Below are 25,682 nucleotides of genomic sequence, written 5' to 3' on the forward strand. Positions count from 1 at the left end.
CCGCACCTAACTGATTGAAAATTCTATTTATACCCTTCGGGTCGTTTCTTAGTGAGAAAATTTGCACCAGGGGTAATACCATTCTCGATGTGAAATTTAAAGCAGTCAAATACTTCTGGCCGCGGGCTTATTGCTGCAACACCTATTTATTTATCTTAATAAAGGAAACACCCGGTTACCTTCGGTGTACTTCTCTCGCGTGCAGGTTGAGGAAAGCGAGCACACCTACATCTATACTGTAGCTCCGTTCGACGTTGCTCTGTGACCGGCAGTGTTGAAAAATGGAAAAAAAAAAATTCAGTGAACTCTCATAGCGGCAGCCCTCGCTGGGTGCGCCCCAGTAATTGACTGTCAGGGATTCAGTCTGCTGCGCAAATATGGGAAGTGCATTGTACAGATTTTAACAAGAACCGTGGATCTTTACCGTGCGCCTAATTTTGCATAAACTGCGGGCTGCATTCACCGCCGACGCAGTTACTGCTTCCTACGTGGGGAAATTGCTTCGGCGAGCGCGATGGTTACTGTGATAGCGGAATAAACGGTTCAATTCATTCGGTCTTTTTCTGTAGTTTATATAGATTTTCTCTCTCCCGCACCAGACAACAACTTTCCCGTCGAGATAACGACCGTCCTCCGGGACCACCCGAGCCTGGATCCGGATGAGCTGCAGTCTTTGTTCAGGTGAGCTTGATTTGACTTAATAATTTATACCCGATGCCTGATAGTCTTCTGTTATTTTCACGTGCTTTAGGAGGCATGCGTCAAGCAACTATGCACGATAAATGAATTGGAAAGTTAACAAGCAAGGTTAAAATGCGTTGGCGGGCTATAGTTGGTTAGAATCCATGATAGAGTGTTTAAGCGCGACTGAACGAGGACGTATAAAAACGAGGCCACAACACTACACCTTGCGGGGTTCCTTATTAATTAATACCTAATATATAACCGTTTAGTGCTCCCTGCTTTTTCACGGCGATGAGTTGTTTTAAGTAGAAGATTGTGGTATGACATGTAGGAGACACACTGCACCAATATCAGCTCGGAACGTATTTGGTGCAGCTACTTCAATGAAATCAACAATAGATAACCTATTAAAAAAGAGTGAGCATGCGCTGTACTGATTATTTACGATGGGCGGCGCACTATCAAATCAAAAAAAAAAAAGAAAGAGAGAGAGAAAGAAAAGCAGTGTAAAAGCAACCGCATATATTTAAAGTAATGGCGCTTTGACATGTTTTGAGTGACATTTCAGAACGGTAATATACAATAAACCTTTAGGAAACCTTCGCTTCTCATAATGGCGCAAAAACCTTCGTTTCCGATTTCTGCAGGAGCGTACGAAGGAATGAACTCCCGTACATCGCTGTAATCAACCTAATGAGCCTTTACCGGAATATCATTCGTCCTAGACCTTTCGGCGCGAAGTGTTATAGGGTGTAAATGCATACCCGGAATGACCGCCTGCAATTATAGCTGTACATGTACTATCATGACTTTAGCACTATCGGTTCATTTCGCATCCATATATGCTTCTAGCCCAACGAAAAACTGGGCTGAAAAGCGAATTCTGATGTATGTAAATCGTGCTGGGTCTCCGTTCCATATACAGAGTGACGACAAGCGGCCATACTGCTTTTAGGCTGTACTTAAGACTCTATAGTCGTTTGTCTATGCAGGAACCCAACCCCCCATTATAACTTCTTGACTGGCCTGCATTGCCCTTTGGTATATGCATATACGCTGTTGCTGATCTCAGCGGCCGAGAGCGCTCTGCGTTATTCAGCGGGCAGCGCAAAATCCGTCAGCGTTAAAAAACCCTTCTTTCTTTCTTATTTGTTCGCAAGTCGTTTGCACAGCGCCGCATGGTTTCGCGCAAAGGGGCGTGCAATGGTGATTTCGTAACTAGTAATTATAACCAAAGCGTTACTATCACTGGCTTCTTTGCAGTGAGTGATGCCAAGCTAAGAATAAATTCGACGGAACACTTCGCACTTTCAGTTCGAAGCCCGCTGCATTCCGTTGTTAGCAAGAGGTGATGGGACAGCTTGCCTGAGCTGTGCCCGATTACGAACCGCTTTGAGAATTTGGCTTACGATTCGTTCATGCCAGCATCTTCCATAACAGCGTCCAGTTTTAGTGAGGCAGGTCGTAGCGGTATAGGTAGGCCTTAATTGAACGAGTGCTTATACGGCTGCGTGTGGTTTGTTTTGCACGTTAATAAAGGAACGGTAAATATACGCATTCATTTATGCTCGATTGGTGAGTGACGCACTCGTAGTATCAGATCGTTCGCTCTCGTGGTAAGCAGAGTGCTGGTAAGCCAGAAGGGGCGCAACAACGAAAGACGGGTGTTGATGCCTTGCTTAAGTTCCCGCCGAATCTCGTCGGGACGTCGTGGACGTTGGTAGCGTTTGCACCGCAATTTTAATTGTTTATCAATGAGAGCAAGATCACTGCATTCGTGATATGGCATTAATTGAATTGACTGGGATGACTGGAAAACTTTTTTCTGCGAAGAAATGGCACAAAAATACGGAGAACTACAGTACAAATGTATGACGTCACACTGACGTCATTGCGTCGCGCTCTGGGCGCGAAATTCAAGTTTTGCCTTCTCCCTACAGTCGTCCCTATTATGCACCGGGGTACAGTCAAATGCTGTAATTACGCAGTGGTCCACGAGACCTGACGGATTTAGTGTTTCTGTTTAAACAAACGGAGAAAGTGTTAAAGCGAAGCCTTCTTTGCCTACTGTCCCGTGTTTGGCATGGCTTTAAAAAATAAACATAGCTTAAAGGTTATTTTAACTAAAGACGATACGAAAACTTTGAGTCACAGTGACGGCACAATTCCGCCAGGACGATAACTTATACAAAATACGGAAAATTGTATACACGGCACGTTTTCGAAGAAATGTCCGAGTCCATATGGCTTCACTAACATTCAACAACGTAGACCCACGCAAACACACAGTCACACATAAACTACTTGTTACGCTATATAAGATTATGTTGAATATACACAATGTAACGCTGTCTTGCCGGATATATTCGTAGGTATAAATACAAAGGTTACATTAAACTACCCGCAAAGTGGCTTATATAACTCTTGTGTGCTGACCATGTATGCCCAGCAGTGTACTGCGTAAAAAAAAAAAAAAAAAAGAAGAGAGAGAAGTGGATAACATACTGCTTAGCTAAAACCGGTACATATACTGTCGGCTCACATGCATCTATCTCTAAAGCACACAGATCTGTTAATGGAATGGCGAATTTCTGTTTAACGGATTCTTTCATTTACTCCGTTTTCTTTGATTGAGCCACTCAGTGTCTCTCAGTGTGAGTGTATACATTACGTTTTGATCACTGCCGAAGGTTTTCTGAAGTTGTTTAGCTCTCGCTTGTCTTCTCGCTGTGTGATAATTCCTGTTCATGTTGCGTGGGATTGGGGAGACCATTATGCGCTTGCGTATTGGAGCTGGCATCGTGGTTGTTTATTCCTGGGAGCTAGATTTACCAAAGGTCATGTAATAGTGGCAGTTCAAACCACACGCCACGGAACACTCCACACATCAGACTCGATATGTACTAGAGGCACTGCTACAGCGGAAGCAGCGGCGATCGCACTCGTTTCGCATACAAGGAATAGCAAACCAGCTCAACTTTAATAATGTCCGACTCACAAGTGGCGTGCAGGATGTATCTACGAGGCAACACACCACAAGCCGCCCTTAATATCATAGGCGACAGATTGAAAGAAGATCATGCAATCTTATGGTGACCTGGCCACGAGGGTATCTCGGCAAACGAACAGGCACACACTCTAGCTCAAAGCTTTGCTAACCAAACTGGAGATACGCACAACGATCAAAAAGGTGATCCTCTACTGGTCCGCGATATACGGGAGCACCAGCGAAGAACCCGACAACAGTACGTCCCACCACACACTCAATGTGGAGGAGGCGCAGAAATATAGAAGAATGCAGACGCATACCTACCCACATTTAGGTAGATACCATAAACTAAACCCAACCTTGTACAATAACTCTTGCCCGTGGTGCTTGTCCTGGCCTTCATCGCCTCACGTAACATGGGAGTGCGCCAAAAGACCTCATACTATTAATTCATCTTTGGTACTCACCTTGTTAAAGGAACACTAAAGCTTACTATGAAGTCAAGTTAAAGTTATAAAGCAATGCTCGAGACCGTATAAGGCGTCAAAATCGCGATCAGAGCTTTAGTAATCGAGATATTAGGGTAAATGCATGGCACGATTTGAGACCCCCCAGCGACATTCCGGTACTAACCCGATGACGAAGGCACTCCTCATCATAATTTATGTCACTAGTACTAAACTACTCGTATTAAAAAGATCATTTCATTAGATTATAAGAAGGAAGAATATGCTACTTGTCTACTTCTGTTCGATTCTAAGAAAAAATAACATTTTGACGTTACCCTTCAGCAGTATGGGTGGTCGAAAGGTTTCGTTTTCGCTCGACTCTGCGAGCTCGACTGCGCCGCGCGCGCTTTGGAGTTTCAGTTGTTTCGTTATCGCGTCGTGCTGCGCTGGTTCTGCTGGCTCGCGAAACTTGCATTTGGAACAAGCAGCGAGAATGCCACGTCCATGTGATGTCGTGGGATGCGCGAACGGTCCGCGGAACTTGGCCAAGGGCAGTTGCAGCGGCGAATCCAACGTTACTTATCACTGTGTGCCAACGAGTGAACCTCTCCGTTCGAAGTGGTTGTTAAGTGCCGTACCTCTGCCACAGCGCGGTGACAAAGAGCCGAAAAATCGCATAGTGTGCTCGCTGCACTTTCGTCCAGAGGATTACGAGTTCAACGCCGACTTACTGATGTCGTGTGGAGTGTCTTTCATAGCAATGATTTCCCGTAGCGCTGTTCCGTCGGTCTTGCCTGTCTTGCCTGAACAACAACAGGTCGAAGACGGTGTGGTGAGTGCGGCATTTGGTTTTCACGAATGAAAAGCTACAAATTTGCGAACATGTACAGCCATGACATACAGTTGCCGTCGTAGTAGTACGCAACGACGCCGGCAGCCCGAGCCCTCAGCAACAGGGCACGCTCACCAGTGCTTAAATCGCTGAAGTCGAGCCCAGCATAGCGAGCCAATGTGTCGTTGTCAGGGTCGTCCATTGCAACGAGCGTCAAAGGTAAGTTTTCTGTGCAAAGGGAGGGGGGTACCTTTGCTAGTACAACTGTTAATAACGCCCGCCATTCACATAAAGACGCGTAAACCCGTAAAAGAGAAATGAAATAAGATGCATCTCACAGGTACGCCTGCGAGATACACCTCTCCTTTACTAGGCAAAGAAGGAACCACATCAAATGGACTCGCGCAGGAAAGAAGCGTAGGAAGAACACTGCCAAGGAAAATTAAAAAAGCGAAAGTGTAAAATAAATATTTCTATGGTAGCATACAACTAAAAAAAAAACAGCAGTTGACAACCAAGGCCCACGGCCCACGCGGGGTTGTGTTAGTCCGCCAGCCAAACGCAGAAGCAAACAAAATCGTCGTCATGCAGTCTTTTCAAAATGGTGTCGTACTTGATACCTCCGGAGCGTCTGCTGCTCTTGATGATGATGATGATGGTGATGATGAAGAAGCCTTAATTAATGGCACAAACCCACTATGGGGGATAGGCCACGAATCGGTGGTAATATGATTCAATAAATAAAAGAAATTTGTTAATAAATAAATAACAAAAAAGGGAAAATAAATATATAATCCAAGGTGAAAAATAAGCTGTAAATACGTGAGATGATGTATTGATCAATACTATAGTAAGCCTTGCGTTGATAGGAATATTAAAAAAAGGCAATACATAAAAAAAGGATATGCTTAAACTTGAGTAAGTTGAAGGGTCTTTTCATCGACGGAAGCAATGACCTGTGCAACAGACATGGACAAAGTGCATGGAGTCTGAGCATTTCATTCTTCAAAAGTCTACCTGCCATGGTTGTTAGTGGCTATGATGTTGAGCTGCGAAGCACGAAGTCGCGAGATCGAATTCCGATCCCGGCCACGGCAGTCGCATTTTCGGTTGGCGCGAAATGTGAAGACACCCATGTACTTAGGTTTAGGTACACGTTAAAGAACCCCAGGTGGTCCGAATGTCCGGAGTCCCCCACTACAGCATGCATCATGGTTTCGGCGCGTAAAACTCCATAGTTGATTAACTGAATCTTCAAAAGTCTGCAGTACAGTTCATTTCACTGCTGAGCCCGTTTTGCTCATGAAAATTCACTGCCAACTGAAGTGCAACTTGACAAGCATTTTATTTCAGTCCAATAAAGAATAAGGCATTCGCCATTCCACTATAATAGGCGAGGGAGAACGTGTAAAATTACGCGCTAATAATTTTATTTTTTGCTTACCACCTGATTTGAGTAACAGGTAAAGTTTGAAGTACGAATTATTTTGCAGCCTCGGGGGGGGGGGGGGGGGGAGGAAGGGGCGGAGGAACAGTGGCTAGCGGTTATGAGGGGGTACGTGCGGGGCTTCACTGTAGACTTCAGTTGTATCCGACTATAGCCGCATTTTTTTCAATTAGCTCTGGAAGAATTATAGAGGAATATACATTTGCGGAACCATCACAGTTCTTTTAGATCCCTCGTTTACTGCTCTACCAAGTGAAGTGCCAAAACCGACTCGTATTGCTATTTGGGAAGTTGCGTAACGATGTGTGGCCGCCAGTCCCATACAACGGCGTAGAGCACAGGACGCTGCAGTTATAGGCGTACTGCGCCCACCGTGGAAGGTTAGAAAAACACCTATACATAGGCACAGCAGAGAAGTGGCTACGTCAGGCTGCTCGACTGATAACTGTAGAAGCATCATTCAAAACACACGGAATTGTTCTCCACTTCCGGCGGCGTTTTCTCTGCTTCCTTTTTAAATGAAACGAGATGTTGATCCATAAAGATTTTCTTAAACAACGGTATATGGTTCTGAGGATCTGCGACCGTCGGAGCGAGCCGTAACTCGAGGAAATAATGAAGCAAAAGGACAAGTTAAATGCAACTGGCGTTTTCTCCGGCCGCAACTCGTTTCTCGTGCATACAGACCAGCTGACTGCGAACCGCATCCCTTTCCTGGTGCCTGGATCAGTCTAAACAAAGAAGGTTGAACTAAGGAAGCTAGAGCAATGTGCATAACCGTTGAATAGGCGGTGACAACTGAACGCATCTCGAGTTAATCGCGTGGGCGCCAAATCTATGAGAGAACTGGCCTTCACACCCCAGGAGATGCTGATAACTACCGCCATCCAAACGTAGTAAAAAAGGCTGCAAAATGTCGACCGCCAAATAGTTGTGATGTCTCAACATTAATTTGGCGGCGCTTAGGGAATGTGTGCGAGGAGTGGTGGCGTGGGCGGAGAGGGGGTGACTCCCCCTCCCCCCCCCCCCCCCCTGAGTACGTGCCTGCCACATAAGCATAATCAACCTATCACTGTGCGCCCGAAATCTTCTCCTCCGAAATGGGGCGGGAGTGTAGACGGTCTGTTGTAAAGATGTGAAAAGATGTAAATATGTGTTTGTTTATGGTTCGAGAGAGTATTACGCGACGCGAGTCTCGTAGTTTCATTTCATTCTGTTAAATTAGGAGTCTCTCATCTGGCTTGGCAATTTGTGGTACGTCCGATTGCGAATAATGTAAAGCCACTGCCTTTCAAAGCTTACCGTTATGACGGCTTCAATTTTGAACAGAAGATTGAAAGCGCCGTTTGCATTTAATATGGCGTCACCTCTAAGAATTGCCCTTGTTATTCGTGTTGCGTAATGCATCGCTAGAGCTTCCTTACTAGTTGCTTACATTATTTTTCTTTTGTTTCACCGCTTAAACTGTCGAGGGCATACATCCTTTCTTCTTTTCTTTTTTTTTCTTTTCTTTTTCACTTACGACGTGCCCTATGTACAAGCAGCATTATGTAGTCTTTTCTACGACTTGTTACAGCTCTTTACAAAGCCGTCTTGTATGAATGACAGGCTTCAACCTTGTTCGCTGAAGTTTTCCGAAAAACAACCTACATTATACTATCAAGTCGATCTGCCGAAATAATATGCAAGCCAGGGAGGAATAAGAGTAAGGTAACAGCGTAAGCGGAAGTAACGGAATAACAGTCGAAAGAGTTTACTCTTCCTGATAGATTATAGAGCCACTTCCGGTTCGCCGGACGAGCGAGCGCGTCACGTCACCGAGTTCGCAAGGATATTGCGGACTCATCCATCATGCTCTCGTCTCAATCTGCTGGCTTCCCGACTGCTTTTTGTGCGCGTTGTTCGGCGAGATCACGGTTATCTTGCCTCGTAGTTCGCTGGATATTCTTGAAGCGACACGCGAAGTTCGGCTTTAAAAGCAAGAGCACGCACGAGAGAGGCGCGCCGGGAAGCTGAGCGATGGTATGCGTAAGAACGAAGCCGCATCGCTCAAATCAAACGTGGCCTCGAAATTTACAGCTGCGTGTCTTTTTTTATTCCTCTCGCGTCATTGTTACGCCGACGCGCATCACCGCGAGCCGCGCTGTGGCGCGCTTTTGTTGCTCCTTCGCGTCGGCTTCACCTTGGGGCGGGAACAGGGCTGAGCCCTGGGCGAGCAAGGACACGGCCAGTGCTTGGGCGCACGCGAGGCACAGATTGAGCGGCCTTCGTCTTCTGTGCGTGAACCGACGCCAGGGAGAGCTGCTAGCTGTCGCACACTAGTTTTATTGTATATATACAGAGACACGAGTGGATTGTATTCTTGTTTTCTTATTTTTTTTCCTTCAATATCATGGCCCGCGCGTGCTTGCATCTCTGAGAACCAGCTCGTCTTTAATGGCCGACCAATCCGGAGCTCAGTTTCGAGGGGCCGCTCGGCAGAGGCAAATTATGAGGGATGAGGCGCTGCAGCGTGGACACCGCTATGTGCGCTTTCTGTGATTCCTTCCTTCCTTCTTTTCCTTAGAGACCCCTGCACTGGGGGGGTATTAGGTGAGTGGTGATATTGATATATGTATGCATATGCGAAAGAAAAATAAAACATGAAAATACACAGCAAGAAGATGCGTGAAAATATTAATGACGTTGTGATACAGAATACGAACACAACAAACTGAAAATGACGCACACCACCGACAGTAGCAGCATTGATCGTGATCGGTTCACGCAAACGGCCCGCTTCCCGACGTAACTGTTCAAGCCGCCTGTTCCGGATAATATAAACCTCAGTTTAGCATGAATACGTCGTATTCGTACACCTGAGGCGATAGTTTGGAGGGTTTTGTTTTGTTTTTCTTATTTGTGTACGTTTATTTAGTTAGGCAGTCAGCAGACGCCGCTAATTTCTTAACGAACCTGTAACTTCTTTTTTATCTGACGCTAGCTCATCACTGGAGATGTTTTATCGGCGCTCACTCTTGCCACCGTTCGGCCCTTCCAGCGCTCTCAGTGTTTTTGACATCCGCGTAGAAGGCCTTATTCGCGCAACTAAGATTCCTGCGGTCGACAGGGCTTCACGATTGACTTTAAGAACCGCCCCCTAACGCTCTATGGTGTGCGCGATTTGTTCGAGATCGTCTCTTTGTCTGTCTGTCTTCCCATCATCATCATCATCATCATCATCATCCTGGTTACGCCCAATGCAGGGCAGAGGCCTCTCCCATACTTCTCCAACAACGCCGGTCATGTATTAATCGTGGCCATGTCGTCCCTGCAAACTTCTTAATCTCATCCGCCCACCTAACTTTCTGCCGCCCCCTGCTACGCTTCCCTTCCCCTGGAATCCAGTCCGTAACCCTTAATGACCATCGGTTATCTTCCCTCCTCATTACATGTCCTGCCCATGCCCCCCCCCCCCCCCATTTCTTTTTCTTGATTTCAACTAAGATGTCATTAACTCGCATTTGTTCACCCAATCTGCTCTTTTCTTATCCCTTAACGTTACACCCATCATTCTTCTTTCCATAGCTCGTTGCGTCGTCCTCAATTTGAGTAGAACCCTTTTCGTAAGCCTCCAGGTTTCTGCCCCGTAGGTGAGTACTGGTAAGACACAGCTATTGTACACTTTTCTCGTGAGGGATAATGGCAACCTGCTGTTCATGATCTGAGAATGCCTGCCAAACGCACCCCAGCCCATTCTTATTCTTCTGATTATTTCCGTCTCATGATCCTGATCCGCCGTCACTACCTGCCCTAAGTCGATGTATTCCCTTACCACTTCCAGTGCCACGCTACCTATTGTAAATTGCTGTTCTCTTCCAAGACTGTTAAACATTACTTTAGTTTTCTGCAGATTAATTTTTAGACCCACTCTTCTGCTTTGCCTCTCCAGGTCAGTGAGCATGCATTGCAATTGGTCCCCTGAGTTACTAAGCAAGGCAATACCATCAGCGAATCGCAAGTTACTAAGGTATTCTCCATTAACTTTTATCCCCAATTCTTCCCAATCCAGGTCTCTGAATACCTCCTGTAAACACGCTGTGAATAGCATTGGAGAGATCGTATCTCCCTGCCTCGCGCCTTTATTGGGATTTTGCTGCTTTCTTTATGGAGGACTACGGTGGCTGTGGAGCCGCTATAGATATCTTTCGGTATTTTTACATACGGCTCGTCTACACCCTAGTTCCGGAATGCCTCCATGACTGCTGAGGTTTCGACAGAATCAAACGCTTTCTCGTAATCAATGAAAGCTATATGTAAGGGTTGGTTATATTCCGCACATTTCTCTATCACCTGATTGATAGTGTGAATATGGTCTATTGTTGAGTAGCCTTTACAGAATCCTGCCTGGTCCTTTGCTTGACAGGAGTCTGAGGTGTTCCTAATTCTATTTGCGATTACCTTAGTAAATAGTTTATAGGCAACTGACAGTAAGCTGATCGGTCTATAATTTTTCAAGTCTTTGGAACCTCCCTTCCTATATTTGTCTCTTTTTATTCCCCTACTCCCTCTCCCCGCACAGGGTAGCCAACCGGAACTACCTCTGGCTAACCTCCATGCTTTCTTTGCAGCCTTTCTCTCGCTCTCTTTTACGGCTTTCTCGATTGACTGTGTGTGTGCATGTACAGGCGACCTCAGAAGCTTTCGGAGCACAGAAAATTAGAATATATTCACTTTTCTCTCGACCTCAGCACATAGTCTGAAATGTAAGTCAAGAATATAATGATTCTACGGAGAAGCACCAACTCTACCCTTCGGTTCGATGACTTGTGCCCAAACTGCAATCAAATTTAGATATTACTCGGATCTCGGTTTTGAGGGAGGGGTTTCGTGTGTGTGTATTGTGTTGTCTGTGTGCGTGCGCGCGCGCGCGCGCGCGCGCGAGAGAGAGAGAGAGAGAGAGAGAGAGAGAGAGAGAGAGAGAGAGAGAGAGAGAGAGAGAGACGATGTAGGCAGCTCCATTTTTTTTTTGTACACACAGTATTTACAAAGCAAATATGTTCGAGAGCACGCGTTGGATATTTAAAGGAACCAAAAAAGAATGCAAACACCCATTTTTGTAGTAGTAGTAGTAGTAGTAGTAGTAGTAGTAGTAGTAGTACTTTTTGTTTGCATTATTACTTTCCTGTCTTTTCTTTCCCACTTTGTTTTCTAGTTGTTTTCTAGCACATTTCTTAGCTTTTCCAACTTTCGGGGCCAGGCCTTGCTCTCTGTATCGTGTTTGAGAGTGTGTTGTAACTCAAGTATTTCTTCTCCAGACTGCTGCGAGTGCTCGCGTATTACCTTGTACTTGTTTTGCGCACATATATAGCTGCGGCTGTATTCTTGGTCGGTATGTTCACATTTGGAGCCACTGTTTTAGTAAATAGACACACCGTGTAATAATGGCTAAGTTGTGGGTAAAATCCCAGTCCTCACCGTACCGCACCTTCTCTGCAAAATTTTTAGATGCCGACACTTTTTTTGAACCCTTGTTATTGTGCGGAAAACCACTCAAAGTCAAGATTCCGATTTTGATCAGTACCTTGGCTTGCACAATAACCCGTGGGCAGCAGCAATCTTTGAAGCTGGTATATTTTCCTCGTATCGGATCATATGTTTAGATCTCCAAATCTCGTTACTTTTTGGTCACGCCAGTGTAACAGCGTAACCACGTGCGATTTGTCATTCATTAAAGCATAAACGCTAATAACCTAAAGTCTTCTGTGTTGATCGCCTTTCAAGAGTCTTTGTAGCCATACGGGAGTATTCAAGATGCAGGAATGCTATAGAAGTGGCACCAGTGATGCTTGACCGCATTCCTGCAGTGTGGTGTGCATTTGCTCCGACCTTTGTTTTCCGTTGAAGTTTCAGTGCCATCCGTTGCTTATCTCTATTCGAGGCATCTCCACCCACTTTCTGGCTCGTTATGCCAAAAAGGTTTCGTGTTTAACCTTCGTCTGTCGCGTGATACGCAGAAGCTGCATAACAGTATGTGCCGCCTGGCACTAATGCGAAAAGTGTTGGCGGTGCATTTTTGCTCGTCAAAACACGGGGAGCTTCCGGTGCGCTATATTCGGCGATCGTTACAGCCGCTGCAATTGCGCAGATTGCGGCCTTGCACTTAGCCTCGGCTCGTAGTTGAAGAAAAAGGATACGTAAAAAAAAAAGGGGGGGGGCGGGGAGGAGAATGAAATAAACGAGAGTGAGAAACGCAAATATATATACACACGCGCGCGCTCGGTGTGGCTCATTACGTGCTTCACGCTGTAGAGTGTCGTTCGTGCGATCCAGAAATAGTTTGCTCATCTGCTTCCATTATATCGCTACGGTTTCTCTTTAGGTTTTTAGATAGTGACATTCGCTGTTCAGCGATGTTTCGTTATGTTGTGGAGAGAAATTATATCCGAGTGTGTTTCGTCGTCAGCAGAAAAGGAAGCGTAGCACGCAGCGAAACGACCACGCTTGGGGGCACTTTGGGCAGCTGCGTCGCCCTGACATTTCGCGAAAAAAGTATTGCAGAACCTTTTGTTTCTCGCCTTTGGTTCAGCGCGAAATATGGAACCTGAAAGGACAACTGCGAAATGCACTGATTTACCTAACTCCGTTGTGTATTATTTTTATTCCCCGTTTCCTCCCCTTCCCCATTTCGGGGTTGCACGATCTCGAACTATACCCTAACTTCTTCCTGGCCACTCAAAGCAGCGAGGCTGTGTAAATCTCGTCACATAAGAACAACTGTGCTCTGTCTACTACACTAACCAAGTCGCTTTCTCATATGTCCCCCGTTGTTCCTCCTTGGCATAAAGGTTGGCACTGTTTGCATGCTGTGTATGCACATGTATGGGAGATGTATTTACACAGGAGTCCTGAACGATAAGCATGCGCGGAAGAACCATTGGGAGAACCAAAAGAAGAGAAACCAGCATGAGAAGACAAAATTGGTTACTATACGAACTAGCAGATGCAACATTGAGGGGGACGCGTTCTGCTCAAGGCGCGGCGAAGACATTTCATTGCTATGCGATAGAAGAGAGGAAAGCAAAAAAAAAAAAAAAAGAAAGAGCTTGCCTCCTTAGAGAAGAAAAAAGATCCTGCATGACTTCACACGCAGTTTTGTTGCTTCAAATTGCGAAGGTCACACTGGGTGGTACAGGGGCACTCCGTCACATATGCTGAAATTTTGGCGAACCTTAAAATTGGGATCTTGAAATCTTCAGGAGAATCTCGTGGCATATTATCACCGTGAAATGAACTGCAAACTGGAAATTGAAATAAGGATAAGTGGCCACAATTAGTACATGACCGGGGTAGTTGGAGAAGTATGGGAGAGGCCTTTGCCCTGCAGTGGGCGTAACTAGGCTGATGATGATGATGATGATGATGATGATGATGATGATGATGATGATTACTTGAGATCGCGAACCGATATTATACACGTATAATCGCCCATGGCAGATATCATAATTCCAGTCCTCGAACTGGATTGCTCAAAGAGGCGGACATTACTTAAACAAGAAATGTAAATACATAATAGACTCATTATAACAACTAATTAGCTTCCTTAATTAATTAAGTTCGGGCACATTGCAATTTATTAATTGTAGCCGATGAGTTTGCAAGACATATCATACCACTTAGAACGATTTCTGAAGATGACACGGGTTTCGAGATGTCCACCATCAAACTTACGGTAAAGATGCAACGTTGTTCCACTTACTCTTTTTAACGAGACGCCGTTTTATCGTTTTATCCTTTGAAGCACAAAAGTAACTGGAACGCTCACGTTTATCGTCGCTCGCGTTGGAAATGAATATCTGGGAACTGGTGTCATCGTGAAAATTCGTTCCTAGTGGATACACCTTTCGAACTCAAACGCTTCAATTAGTGAATCGGAATATCTGTCCGAATTGAATAATTAAAATATTAATTAGTATTTCTTAATTTATTTGTCGATTCCGTATTACGATTTCTCGTGCAAATAACGTCCGCCTCGCTTCAAGTAATCCAGCTCAAGGACTGCGATTATGCTGTCCTGCCACATGCAATTTTTAAAAATTCTGGTAGTATAAATAAACACGCACACACAAGAAAACAACGAAGATGAAAAGAACACCCTATATAGTTCTTAAACACGTGTTCCCAGCAAGATCGACTCATGCTAACATCGCGTGCCACTGAGAGCGGTAATCGATAAATATGCACATCCTTGTTTGCTAGTAACTCTTCGATGTTGTGCTAATACTCGTTATTCAGCGTGAATATATCACATTTCTACACTTATCGTATGACATAGGAGTATAGCCGACACCAGTCTCCTGTGCCAGCGTGTCCTTATGCAATCAATGTCGCTGAAAAAAAAAGAAATAATAGAAAGGAATAAAGACGCGCGCTTCAACAGTTCTCTCTCTCTCTCTCTCGCGCGCGCGCGCGCTCGTGTGTGTGTGTGTGTGTGTGTGTGTGTGTGTGTGTGTGTGTGTGTGTGTGTGTGTGTGTGTGTGTGTGTGTGTACAACTTATACCAGCAATAACTGTGTGTAGTATAAGTTTCGTGTACAGACTTCAAATTGTCGTTGTTTTATAATGTCCTTTAATGTGTGCACATTTTTGTTAACGCAGGAGACTCAACACCCTGAACAAAAGCGCCCGGTTGAAAAGCGACGGCCTGGTGAAGCAATCGGTAAGACTGTTTTCTTAAGCATGGCTGTGTTATCGCGTGTAAAGTAGCATTTATTTAGTGGCCTCGAAAAGTCTCTAACGAAATCGAGACCTCGGTGGCGCCTGCCGCATTCGGTGGTCCCGCAGGACCTCGACAGCCTGAGTTTTGACACCGCGAATATTCCTTGCACTGCGCTAAATTCCTAACCGAAAGCTTCGCTGTGTCTGTATTGCGGCGCAGAAGTTCCTTCGTGACATACTTTTGCTTATACACGTGCCCTAACGCGTCTCTTATCTGTTGGGGTGTCGAGCTAAATTAAATGCAGGAGGGAAGCGCACAGCTTGCTGCCACGTGTTGCCAAGTTATTGACTGGCCGTTATTTCCCTTGTTTTATGTTTGGAGATCGTTTCGTAATTTCGAGGAGGTCATTACGCTCGCTCGACGATTAATAAGAGGAGACGATAGAGCGCGCGCGAGTTTTCTCCTCTGCGACGGCATCACATCGTCGGCGGCAGGTGCTAGTGTCGGGTATTGCGAGGCGCAATTGCCTCCAGGCGTTCGTGAACCGTGCGACTTTACCTTCGCAATTCGATAAAGTCCTGCTTTCTGACGTTTATTTTGTGATATCCGGCACGTCGACCTTCTTTTAGGGCAAGGACTGTTGCCTAGTTGTTAGTATATAGGACGGGACGAAACCATATTGAACCATAATGTTTTTACGTAGACGAGCCGATGACCCGAACCGGAGAGCAAATTTTTTCACCGTTCCGATGACAAAATTATTATTATTATTATTATTGTAAGATTATACGTTCATTCAGGGCTGTGTCCGTCTTTATTTCCTTCGTATGAAGTTTTTTCGTGCGCTGCTTGCCGCAAGACTAGAATACCAACTCGTCCATAACCATCCTTGTGGAAAAAAAAATGATAACTCCGTGTGTAATGTGAGAGTTCATTACCAGAGCCGTAGCATCCCCGATCATGAAGATGTGTACTTAGGCGCGTTATGTCGGATCTCAGCTGCGGACGCAGAAGCATATTGATGTGCCGGGGCTAAGGACTGCACGTAGAGGGTCCCAGACGGTTGAAAAAACAAGGCAGTGTGGCGCTGACTGATTCGGAATGGTGTGTCCTACAACACGGCCATTGAAGTGTTCAGTATACAGGCATGTTTGCCCTTGAGAATCGCGAGCAGCAATTCGTCTTCGTATTCTCATTAAGAAGAGGATTTGAGTGCTGTGTCGTCACTGCTAGATTTCGGCGTGCTGTCGCCTAGCCTTGCTTAGGGTTAGGAAGCTTCGAACGGAAGCACCCGCTCGGTCTTCGCACTAATCCGCCGCGCTTCTATCCGCGGCACCGTTTCGCTTGTTAAACGAAATGAGTTCGCCAAGCACTGTACAGTTCATCAAATAGCTAACGAGAAAGAACGGGGGTTAATGATCGTATTGGCGGCTATCGCCGCAGATTTTAATGAACGTCAGTGACGTGAATCTTCTTCAGCAAATATTGTCGTTTTGTCGTCCTATATTAATGGGAGGCAGTCGTCGCCCTAGAAAGAGGCAGTGAGTGTCGAAACCAGTGGCGTAGCAACAGGGGGGGCCGGGGGGCCGTGGGCCCCGGGTGCACGGGGCCAGTACGGGGGGGGGGGTGTCATATACGTCTGAAGACACCCGAAAATTGTCGATATCCTCGCCTTCCTCGACTACACCCGGGGAGGGGGGTGACAGAAGAGCTAAGGGCCCCGGGTGCCAGACGACCTAGCTACGCCACTGGTCGAAACCACCGTGGTTGACCGCCGCAGATGCACCACGACAGCGACGAGGAGGAAGGCCCCGCGCTCAGCTACAACTGGCAGTTCCACCGGAGCAGCCGGCGCTGGTCGCGGGTCTCTCCGCCCCTGCCCGTGGTGGTCACCCCAACGGGGGGTTCTTCCTCGCGCACGCCTCAGCACGTGGCGCAGCCCCAGCAGCAGCAGCAGCCCGCCGAGGCGTACAGCTCGCACGACAGCGTGTTCCTGGACGAGCCGCGCAGCAGTCCCGACAGCCGGCTGTCGACGAGCGACGAGCGCCTGGTGGGCGCCGACCTGGAGGGCTCGCCGGGGCCCAAGCTCCGGCGCAGCGGTTCGGAGCGGATCCGCGACGCCATCCTCCGCAGGATGGACAGCCTGCGCGGGAACCGGCGCCGCAAGAAGCGCGGCGGCGCCTCGCAACAAGGTACGCACGGATCGCGCATGCTATAATTAAACGTGTTTGATTGCACCAGCGGGGGGCTATACGCACGATGCCTTAGAGAGGGGAGGGGCTCTAATCAAGCGTGCAGAGACAGTATTAGCAGAGCGTAACTTTGCGGTCTGCTCCAACTTCGCGCGCTCAGGCGCTGCGTGGAACTGCGCGTATTTCGCATTTTTGATAAGCGCGTCTTCCATATAGGCGAGAGCAGCGCGCAGTCAGCTTGGCCGCAAAACGACAAAGACCGTCACGCTTCGTTCTCTGGGCCAGGCAGGGTTTGGGGAAGGGGGGGGGGGCGCTGTGCTTGGCCTACCGGCAGCCGTCGTAGGCGTCGTGCGCAAGTGTACCAGCGCTGCCGCTACGTGGCTGCATGCTCATAGACAGATTTAGCAGAGCGTTACCGTATACCGCGAGCGTTACCTAATACCGGCTGCCAAGGCTGCTCATCGCGGAGTTTAGCGGGCTCCGGTATAAGTTTACCGGATCGCTCCGCCGTATACCGTGTTTGCGCAACATGGCAGCACCGAGGCTGCCCGCTTCGATCCTAATTCTCCCGTGATACTAATACCCGTGCCACACGGGCGAGGTTTATTTCATTAAAAATGTGAGGCCTTAAGTTTCTTAGTGCCATTATATTTTGGTCGCTGCTACAAGCGCATACTTAATGACATTAAACGTCCCGATGGCGATATCTGCAGCGGGTCGGGGTTGCCCTCACTCCTGCCGCACTTTCACCCGTTATATCCTCGTCCTGAGTGTCCACTCTGCAAGTCGCGAAATGCTGAAGCCGACATCCACCACCTGCTGTGGGTTTGCCCTGCACTGAAACCGACGAGGCTCCGGCACCTCGCAGCAGCGGGACTCTCGCCGCATAATCCGAGCGATTATACTGCTTGGACGCAGGGACCGCATTATCGATCCCTCTTGGACTTCATTAGGTCAGCAAATCTGTTTTCATTCATTTAATCATCCGTATTCGCCCCCATCCCATACCCCTGTATGCCCTGAGGCATTTACCCTCGCATTAAATATATATATATATATATATCTGCAGCGAAAGGGTCAGGACTGCTTGCCAATCGTAATACAATTTTTAAAAAGATTACTTAGGCAGCAAGCGTTTACGAAATGGCGTGAAAATATTAACAGGCGTATTTTATGCAGTTTTCTTCAGGAATGTCATTTTTGAACCCAGCCGCATACTGTTTGATGCCGAAGCTTTCGGTGGCCCGGTGAGTTGTGATGGTTGTGAGAATGCACAACGTTGCGAAAAAAAAAATACTTTTTAAATGAATGTGAAGAACATATTGTTTTTCGCTACAAATTCGTTTAGTATTGTCAGAATGTGGAGACATTGGGAACGAGAGTACGCATTTGATGGCGAAGTGAGTTATGAATACGCACTGCACCCCGAATAGCATTAAGCTTTAGCGCCTTAAGCATGTCGGTGTGGAACCCCACGAATGGCATTAAAATTTAAGGCATTAGCAAGTTAATGTCATTTTCAGTGCCCGTGTGGCACGGCTATTATTACTCTGTTACACAGTGGCTCCCGTGAGGAAGCATTGAGTAAACTTATATCGAAGCCCGCCAAACTCCGCGCATGCGCAGTCGTGGCAGCCGATATACGGGAACGCTCGCGCTATGCGGGAGCGCTCTGCTAAAACTATCTAAGTGTACACCGACTTGAGCGGAGGGGACCGTAAACGCTCAGCTAAAGTTATCTAATAGTACAGGAAAAAAAAAAAAAAGGAGCACACAAACAACGCTGTGATCAAACAGTTGCTTCATAACTGATACTGAAGGGAATGCATCCACAAAAAAAGAAAAGGAGTACGGTAAGCTAATGAGCTGTGCGCATATAAAAATAATTCCATATTGTAACTCAGATTATCTTGGCGTGCTATCTGTGAAAACGATTAGTGTCTCTTGCACCGACTGATCAGGTGGGAATGTGGTTCCTGTCGTATACGGCATGTTTGTGGAATGAACAGAGAGCAGTGAAGGAGCAATACGTCAGTTATAAGTTTTAAAACCATCTCTTTCAAATGCAGTGTAATGGGCAGGGAACTTAACGTTTCATATACCTGGCTGACATGAATCATTACTGCGAAAAACAAAGTGACAACCGTCAGCGACGTGACAGCCTAACGCTGAGGCAGCGTTTGAACATGTCGGCGCTCCTCGCCGCATGTTGGTTGCAGTCGCGCTTCAAGAAGAAGCAAGAGATTGCAGAGGAAGGCCCCGCGCTCAGCTACAGTCCAGCGTGTCTCGTCGTCTCTTTCCGTCCGTGTCAGTGTGTTCCGTTGGAAACCATTTGTACGTTGCGGACTAATTCAAGCAACAAAAATGATTCTAATTCGTTTATTCTGCAGCAATTCGTTAATTCATAATTTCAGACAATTCGACCAAATCTTGCGGTCCCGCGAGTGCTAAATTAACGGGAGTCGGCTGTAGTTCAGTTTTGTATACTGCATCAGTTGGAACATTTCAATCAGACAAATGTGACGTGCCAGTTTACAGCTTACGTGAACCGCTACACTGTGGCAGGCTACGTTATTTCGCTTTTATCTTCGGAAAATAAGTTCTTTGCCACACAGGCGTTATAACCACCCACGTGAGGGAAGTGTGGGTTAGGGTAAGTTCAGACTGTCTGCTGTCAGACTTGCACTAACGAAGGCATAATTAAAGCTCGCCCGAATGTGGCGATGTCCTAGCTTCATTAGTGTTGCGGGGGGACATGCCGTGAAAGTGTGGTGCAGTTGCTGTCATAGTTTGACTGGCAGAAATTCCCCACTCGTACGGCTGGCGGCGTCGTGTGGGGACGCTGTGATATTTCGACTGCTTCGAATGTTTCGGAGCCTGCGCATGCGATGAGCAGGCAGTCGTTCTAGCTGCAGTATCTTTGGATCTCTTTCTTGCAGGCGCCACTAACGGAGCGATGATTCGGTGACTGTTAGGTAGAGAGACGCGAGGAGGAGTTCGTTTAGGTGTTAATTTAAGTTAAGCCTTTGGGCCTATCCATTCATCCGTGCGGCAAGGAAGTTTGAAACTACTGTTATTAGGTGCGCGCCTTCGAGGCTAGTGCTCGACCGTTCATGCGAGGCTTGAGCCGTGCACGCCACCTTTCTACGCTCGCACCGAAGTACGCAGGTACAAACCCCGGCCATGTCGTTTGTTCGTCTTTCTTTAATTTTTTTTATTATGCTGCATTTAGCGCCCCCGAATATCGCTATTACCACTTTGTAACAACAGGAAATTTGACTTGCATTTAACGAGCTTTCGGGCGTCCAGCGCTTCGACTGAGTCGGATGCAATTGCCGAATTTAGTGCGCGAACGTAACTCGCCTCGATGTGCCGCACAAAGTGTATACGATAGCCGAATGCGGCAATGCGTGCCGATTTGTGCGCAGGCGTGGCTGCGCTTGGAAACATTACTAGTGTCCCTTTGTCGCGCCGCCGCAGTGCAGGCCGTATTCTCGACCACTTGACGGCACATCTTCAGAGTCGGGCGCGGCTCGGGAAACACAGCGGTTAAGGGGTCGAGCGCTAGAATGTCGGCGCTGACTGGTAATTGCGACGGAGTGAAACTGCGCTGGCGACGCGCTCCCCTTCGAGTTGTGGCTTTCTTCTCGGAAGACTGCACGTGGTGGTCGCGGTAGGACGCTGTTAACGCCGACCGCGAAGACGCCAGTGGGCTGCTCGTGACGAACCTCGCTTTCTCTGGTCGTTAACCTCTCGAGGGTCATTAGGCCTTGATGAGGGCGCCCGAGTGGCGTGCGTGCTAGTCTCTCCGCATTCCATTTTTGAGGTCACACCTTTCGGGCGATGTCTTCCTTCGTTATTTATTCCCCCCGATAGCGTCGTACATTTTTGTTCTTTTTTCCTCACTCCTGCAGTCCTGTCTGCTTCCCCCTTCCATTTTTTTTTTCTTCTTTCGCTTTCAAATCTCCCGAGCTAAAAACCTCCACGTATGGGCACGCCCGTGCATCGCTCGGTCGGGAGTGAAATTTCCGCGCGCCCCATTGGCCGCCTTTTGTCACGCCACAAAACAGTTTATGGCTCCTCGAAGACCGCTATGCACGCGGCTTGGCGTACGAGAAAATTCGCCCCAGAACAAAGTGCTTCCAAACACGCGTACTGAGTGAGAAACTCATGCAATAAACAGGCTGCACAGTCTTTTTGCATGATTGGCTGACGAAAAAAAAAATGTTGCAGTTTCGCACGGGAGGCGTAGCAGCGATAGCGAAGTACTAGCGGCACGAAGTAAGGATGTAGTTTTATCGTGCGTATAATTTGCAGTAAACATCCACTTACTAATTAAATTGATTTCACGCGCGCACACACAAACATGAACATATTTCTCTCGATGACTGCGAACACTTGCTTTCGCAACGCTGGCGCGAACAACGTAGGCAGAGGTGAGCGAACGCTTCGTGCTGCCTCCCTAGCATCTCCGAAACTCTCGAGATTACACAATCAAAACTTGCGGCGCGCGCGAAGACGGAGCACGTGAAACCACCATGCAGGCCATCTCGGATCGGCCAACGTTTGCAGCCGCCGCACATTGGCTCCGACATAGTCCGAGATTCCCGAACTTTGCGGAGAAATACATTGGCGTTTCAGTTATTTGTGCGCTTCAGTGCATGAAACGACGTTTTGTTAGCAAATTAACTGGAACGCCAATGCATTTCTCCGCAAAGTTCGGGAATTTATATCTCGAAACTGGTGTCGTCCTGAGAATTCGTTCTAAGTGGACCAGCTTTGCGAAGTCCACTGATAGAATTTGTAAATTGCAATATGGGCCATAATGTAATTAGCTAGAAACTTAATTAATGGATTTTTATTGATTAGTTGATTTTGCATCTGAACTTTTTGTGTAAGTATTGTCCGCCACTTCGAGTAGACCAGCTCATGAACTAGAATTGGGATACCTGCCACAGGCCACTTTTAAAGATTTTTGAAAGTGTTCGTGAAACGCCCTGTATATATCAGTTCTGTTACTTTTAATAAAACACATTATCGCTTTTAAAGCAACTCTGGGCGATACCGGCTGGGACCAGGGTCCGAGAATTGTTTTCCGTAAGGGTATAAGGGGACGGTTGTCAAGCTTGTGGAGCGTGGCGTAAAGCGCTTTTCTTTGTGCTCTGAAATGAAGACAGTTGCACAGACAGTGCGTAGTCGTCTCTTTACAGCACCCCACATACTTCTCATTCTCTACTTATGACCATTCCACGAGTAAGGATAAACTTAGTTGAAATTCAGCGCTGTGTGCGTCTATACTGCTGGCCGTCTTGCCTTTCTCGCGCCGCGGTATACCTTTGCCGCGGATAGCTACCAAAGACTCAAACGCGTGGCTTTTCCTGGAAGGAATTGAAATACGTTATACGGCCCCTCTGTTCACGGCCGTAAAACACTGGGCCGCTTGTTTAGCGCACCCCAACCCTGTGCACCCTTGCGTGGCCGGGTCGGCACTCCCGCTGTGACGCCTGGTCTGCCACCTGAGGCGAGAGCAGAAAGAGAGGGATCGTGGAAAGAGTTGGCTTAGTAGGAACCCCGTTTATCAGGTTTAATTAACGGTAGTTGTTATTATTACTGTCGTTTGGCTCTTGTTTCTATTGGCATTTACCTTCACATACAAGCCTAGTGGCTATGGCGTTGGGCTGCCGAGGTTGAGGTCGCGGCTTCGATCCTGTCCGCGACCGGCGCATTTCGATGAGGACGTGATGCAAAAACGTTCGTGTGCTTAGATTTCGGTGCACGCCAAAAATCCTAGTTGGTCGTAATAATCCGGAGTCCCCGGCTGCGGCGTACCTCATACCCTGATCATGATTTTGGCACTAGAACCTAGAACATAAATTATTAGTGGCTTTCACCAGCAAGGCGGTGAAAGCCACCGATAAGCCACTCGTTGCAGGTGGCATGTAATCGAGGAGTGACGCAGAGTTTCTCCCAATGTTTTCTCTTCCCTCTCCAATAACCCTTTGAATTGTTTTCACGCTACATGGGAAGTTCGTTTGGTAAACCCGTTCTAATAGTAAGCGGTAACTATATATGCGATGCCTATTTCTGGTGTATATCCGGCGTGGTGTCGCCCGGTGTTTGCGCGTGCGTTGAGTGTTGCGCAATGACTTAGCTATAATGCTAGTGAAGCGTGTTACGCAGATGTGGACTTGAAGAAAGTATACTTGAAGGTATACCCGCACCGTCAGCATCGGTAGCGTCCATGGATATCGCTCGGTGTGACATAGACGCTGGAGAAACGTCGGGAATCCGATCCGTGCGGGTTACAGCACCGTCGTAGCTTGTTCAGGCAATGTCGGCTATTGTATACCGACGGTAACCAACGAAAGATGTGCGCTTCTTGGCTATGAATTTCTCCGCCCTCTCGCGAGTGCGAGTAGAACTTGTATCCACAATGTCGCAGGTGGCGAACGCGTGCAGGGCGGTGCAGTTTATAAAAGCACAGACATCAGATTCGATTGCGTTTTCTTTCTTTCTCTGGAATAATGCGTGTGCAACTACTTGTCGTTTACTTACTGCAAATTCAGCGCAGAAACTTGCAAACGCCCTGTGTTACATATTTCGGAAACAGTTGAAAGCAGCGCGGTGTACACAACACCAAGGCCTCAAAATACCCACTGGAAAAAAAAAAAAACGTAATTTGATGGACATGATACAGTGATAACAACGTCCGTAATAAAATAAGCAGTCGTTCCCTTATCCGTTCCCTTATAAAATATGTAGACATAATGTGAGTAAAAGCACCGAATTTGTCCCAGGCTGTCATGTGTTTCACGATGTTTTCGCCGTTATTATTTAAATGAAGGAAAAAAATAAATGTTTTCGGAGCACAGTCGTTCCCTCTGTATAACTGTAAACGAGATCTTATCTATGTCCATTTCATGACGGCATGCATGGAATACATGGATTATCTGCCAATACTGTGAGCGAAATTATTTTTATTTGTTTCTTTATTATCCTGCCATTTAGTCTTCATTTGTGAGAGAGAGAAAAAAAATACGCCTGAGCATGGCTATACACACTTGTAGGCTTGATTCTTGGTATGCGTCTTGAACTGCCGGCTGCCTTTCGTTTCTCATGCCGTATGTGGTGTGGTTATCTGTACTTATCTGTTACAACCACATCTGTTATATTCATGACCTCTAGAAGCAATGTGTGCGAAGTATGCTTGCTTATGCACTTCTCTCTTTTGTTGGTCTGTTTTGTAAATTGCGGAGTAAGTATTGATCACTGCGGATGCTATAACAGATTTTCTGTACTATGGATTGCGCGTTTTTCGAGCTATTCTGTTTTATAATTACGGAAATGAGGTTGGCAGCATTTTACTAGCAGGTTTTGCCAGCATCCAGGAAAATCTCATTTACAGTGCAGGTTGAGAAATCCAGTGCTGCGTGCTACGATCACCCTGACGCGCGCGGCACAACTGACACCTAATACCGCTAATCCATGGCTTTTGCTTTAGCTTGGCTTGAGTGAGCGTCCGTTTAAGGTTTGCATAGCTGCGCATTATTCGTTCGAAGCGGTGGTGATCGAACAAGCGCGCATGCACGTGCTGCAGGTCCCGGCGCTGGCGGCGATCCCACGGCGGGTGGCGGAGCAGGGGGCCCATGGTCTAACCACTTAGGTCCCGAGAACCACGCGCTCAGCGATTCCGAGTGCTCGCCCCAGCTGGCACACCGGCGTAAGACTGGCAGCTTCCGGTCCAGGCACAAAAACCAGCAGCCTTCAGCGCGCTGGCTGTCGGCGAGCTCGGAGCATGGCCGCGCGAGCGTCTACGACAACGTGCCCGCCGGCGAAGCTCCCAACAACCAGGGTGAGCTGCACCGTTGACATTGTCTCGTTGCTCGTGCCTGAAATTAGACGGCGCTTAGTTCCGCCCTTGGTTTGGGCCCGAAACCAGTATATAGTGGCGGTGGGTCGGCGACCGCATTGGGATTTTCTCAATGGCCCAAGCGTCTGCGAATGGATCGTGCATGCCGAATGCCTTTGTCATTTGCTGCTGTCATTGCTGCTTTGCCCTTCGACCAAGCTGGTGCGCGGGCTCGCTTTCCGCGTTTCTACTGAGTGCGTCTAGCGTGCGCAGAGGATCTTATGAAAGCAGAGTTACCAGTTCTGAGCACTCTCTTCCTTCTTATCTCTTATCTTTTTGACCTTTTTCTCTTTCCACACACTACTGACCGATGTTCGGGTATCAGCCGCGCAGCTAGACAGTTACGTTGCGGTCAGCAGGCTTTTTATTTATTGCAGTAGCAATTATGCGGACACTCCAGGCGCATTTCCGTCGTCGTCGGCGTCGCCGTCGCAGTGATGTTCGGTATAAAGTTTAAGTGCGATAACATCGCGGCCGCGCGCC

At 47.3% G+C, this 25,682-nt stretch overlaps 1 protein-coding gene across 8 annotated transcripts in view; it reads left to right on the forward strand.

Annotated features, from left to right (window-relative positions):
- Window positions 1-25,682, forward strand: part of cv-c (RhoGTPase activating protein) — a 448,163-nt gene that overhangs the window by 391,461 nt on the left and 31,020 nt on the right. For all 8 annotated transcript variants that reach the window (XM_075688530.1, XM_075688536.1, XM_075688532.1 and 5 more), the window contains 4 exons: window positions 600-681; window positions 15,038-15,098; window positions 16,879-17,290; window positions 24,888-25,142. In XM_075688530.1, coding sequence (XP_075544645.1) covers window positions 600-681; window positions 15,038-15,098; window positions 16,879-17,290; window positions 24,888-25,142 — 810 coding nt within the window. The remainder of the gene's footprint in view (window positions 1-599; window positions 682-15,037; window positions 15,099-16,878; window positions 17,291-24,887; window positions 25,143-25,682) is intronic.

Source organism: Dermacentor variabilis, chromosome 4, assembly GCF_050947875.1.
Source record: "Dermacentor variabilis isolate Ectoservices chromosome 4, ASM5094787v1, whole genome shotgun sequence".
NCBI classification, from domain to species: Eukaryota; Metazoa; Arthropoda; class Arachnida; order Ixodida; family Ixodidae; genus Dermacentor; species Dermacentor variabilis.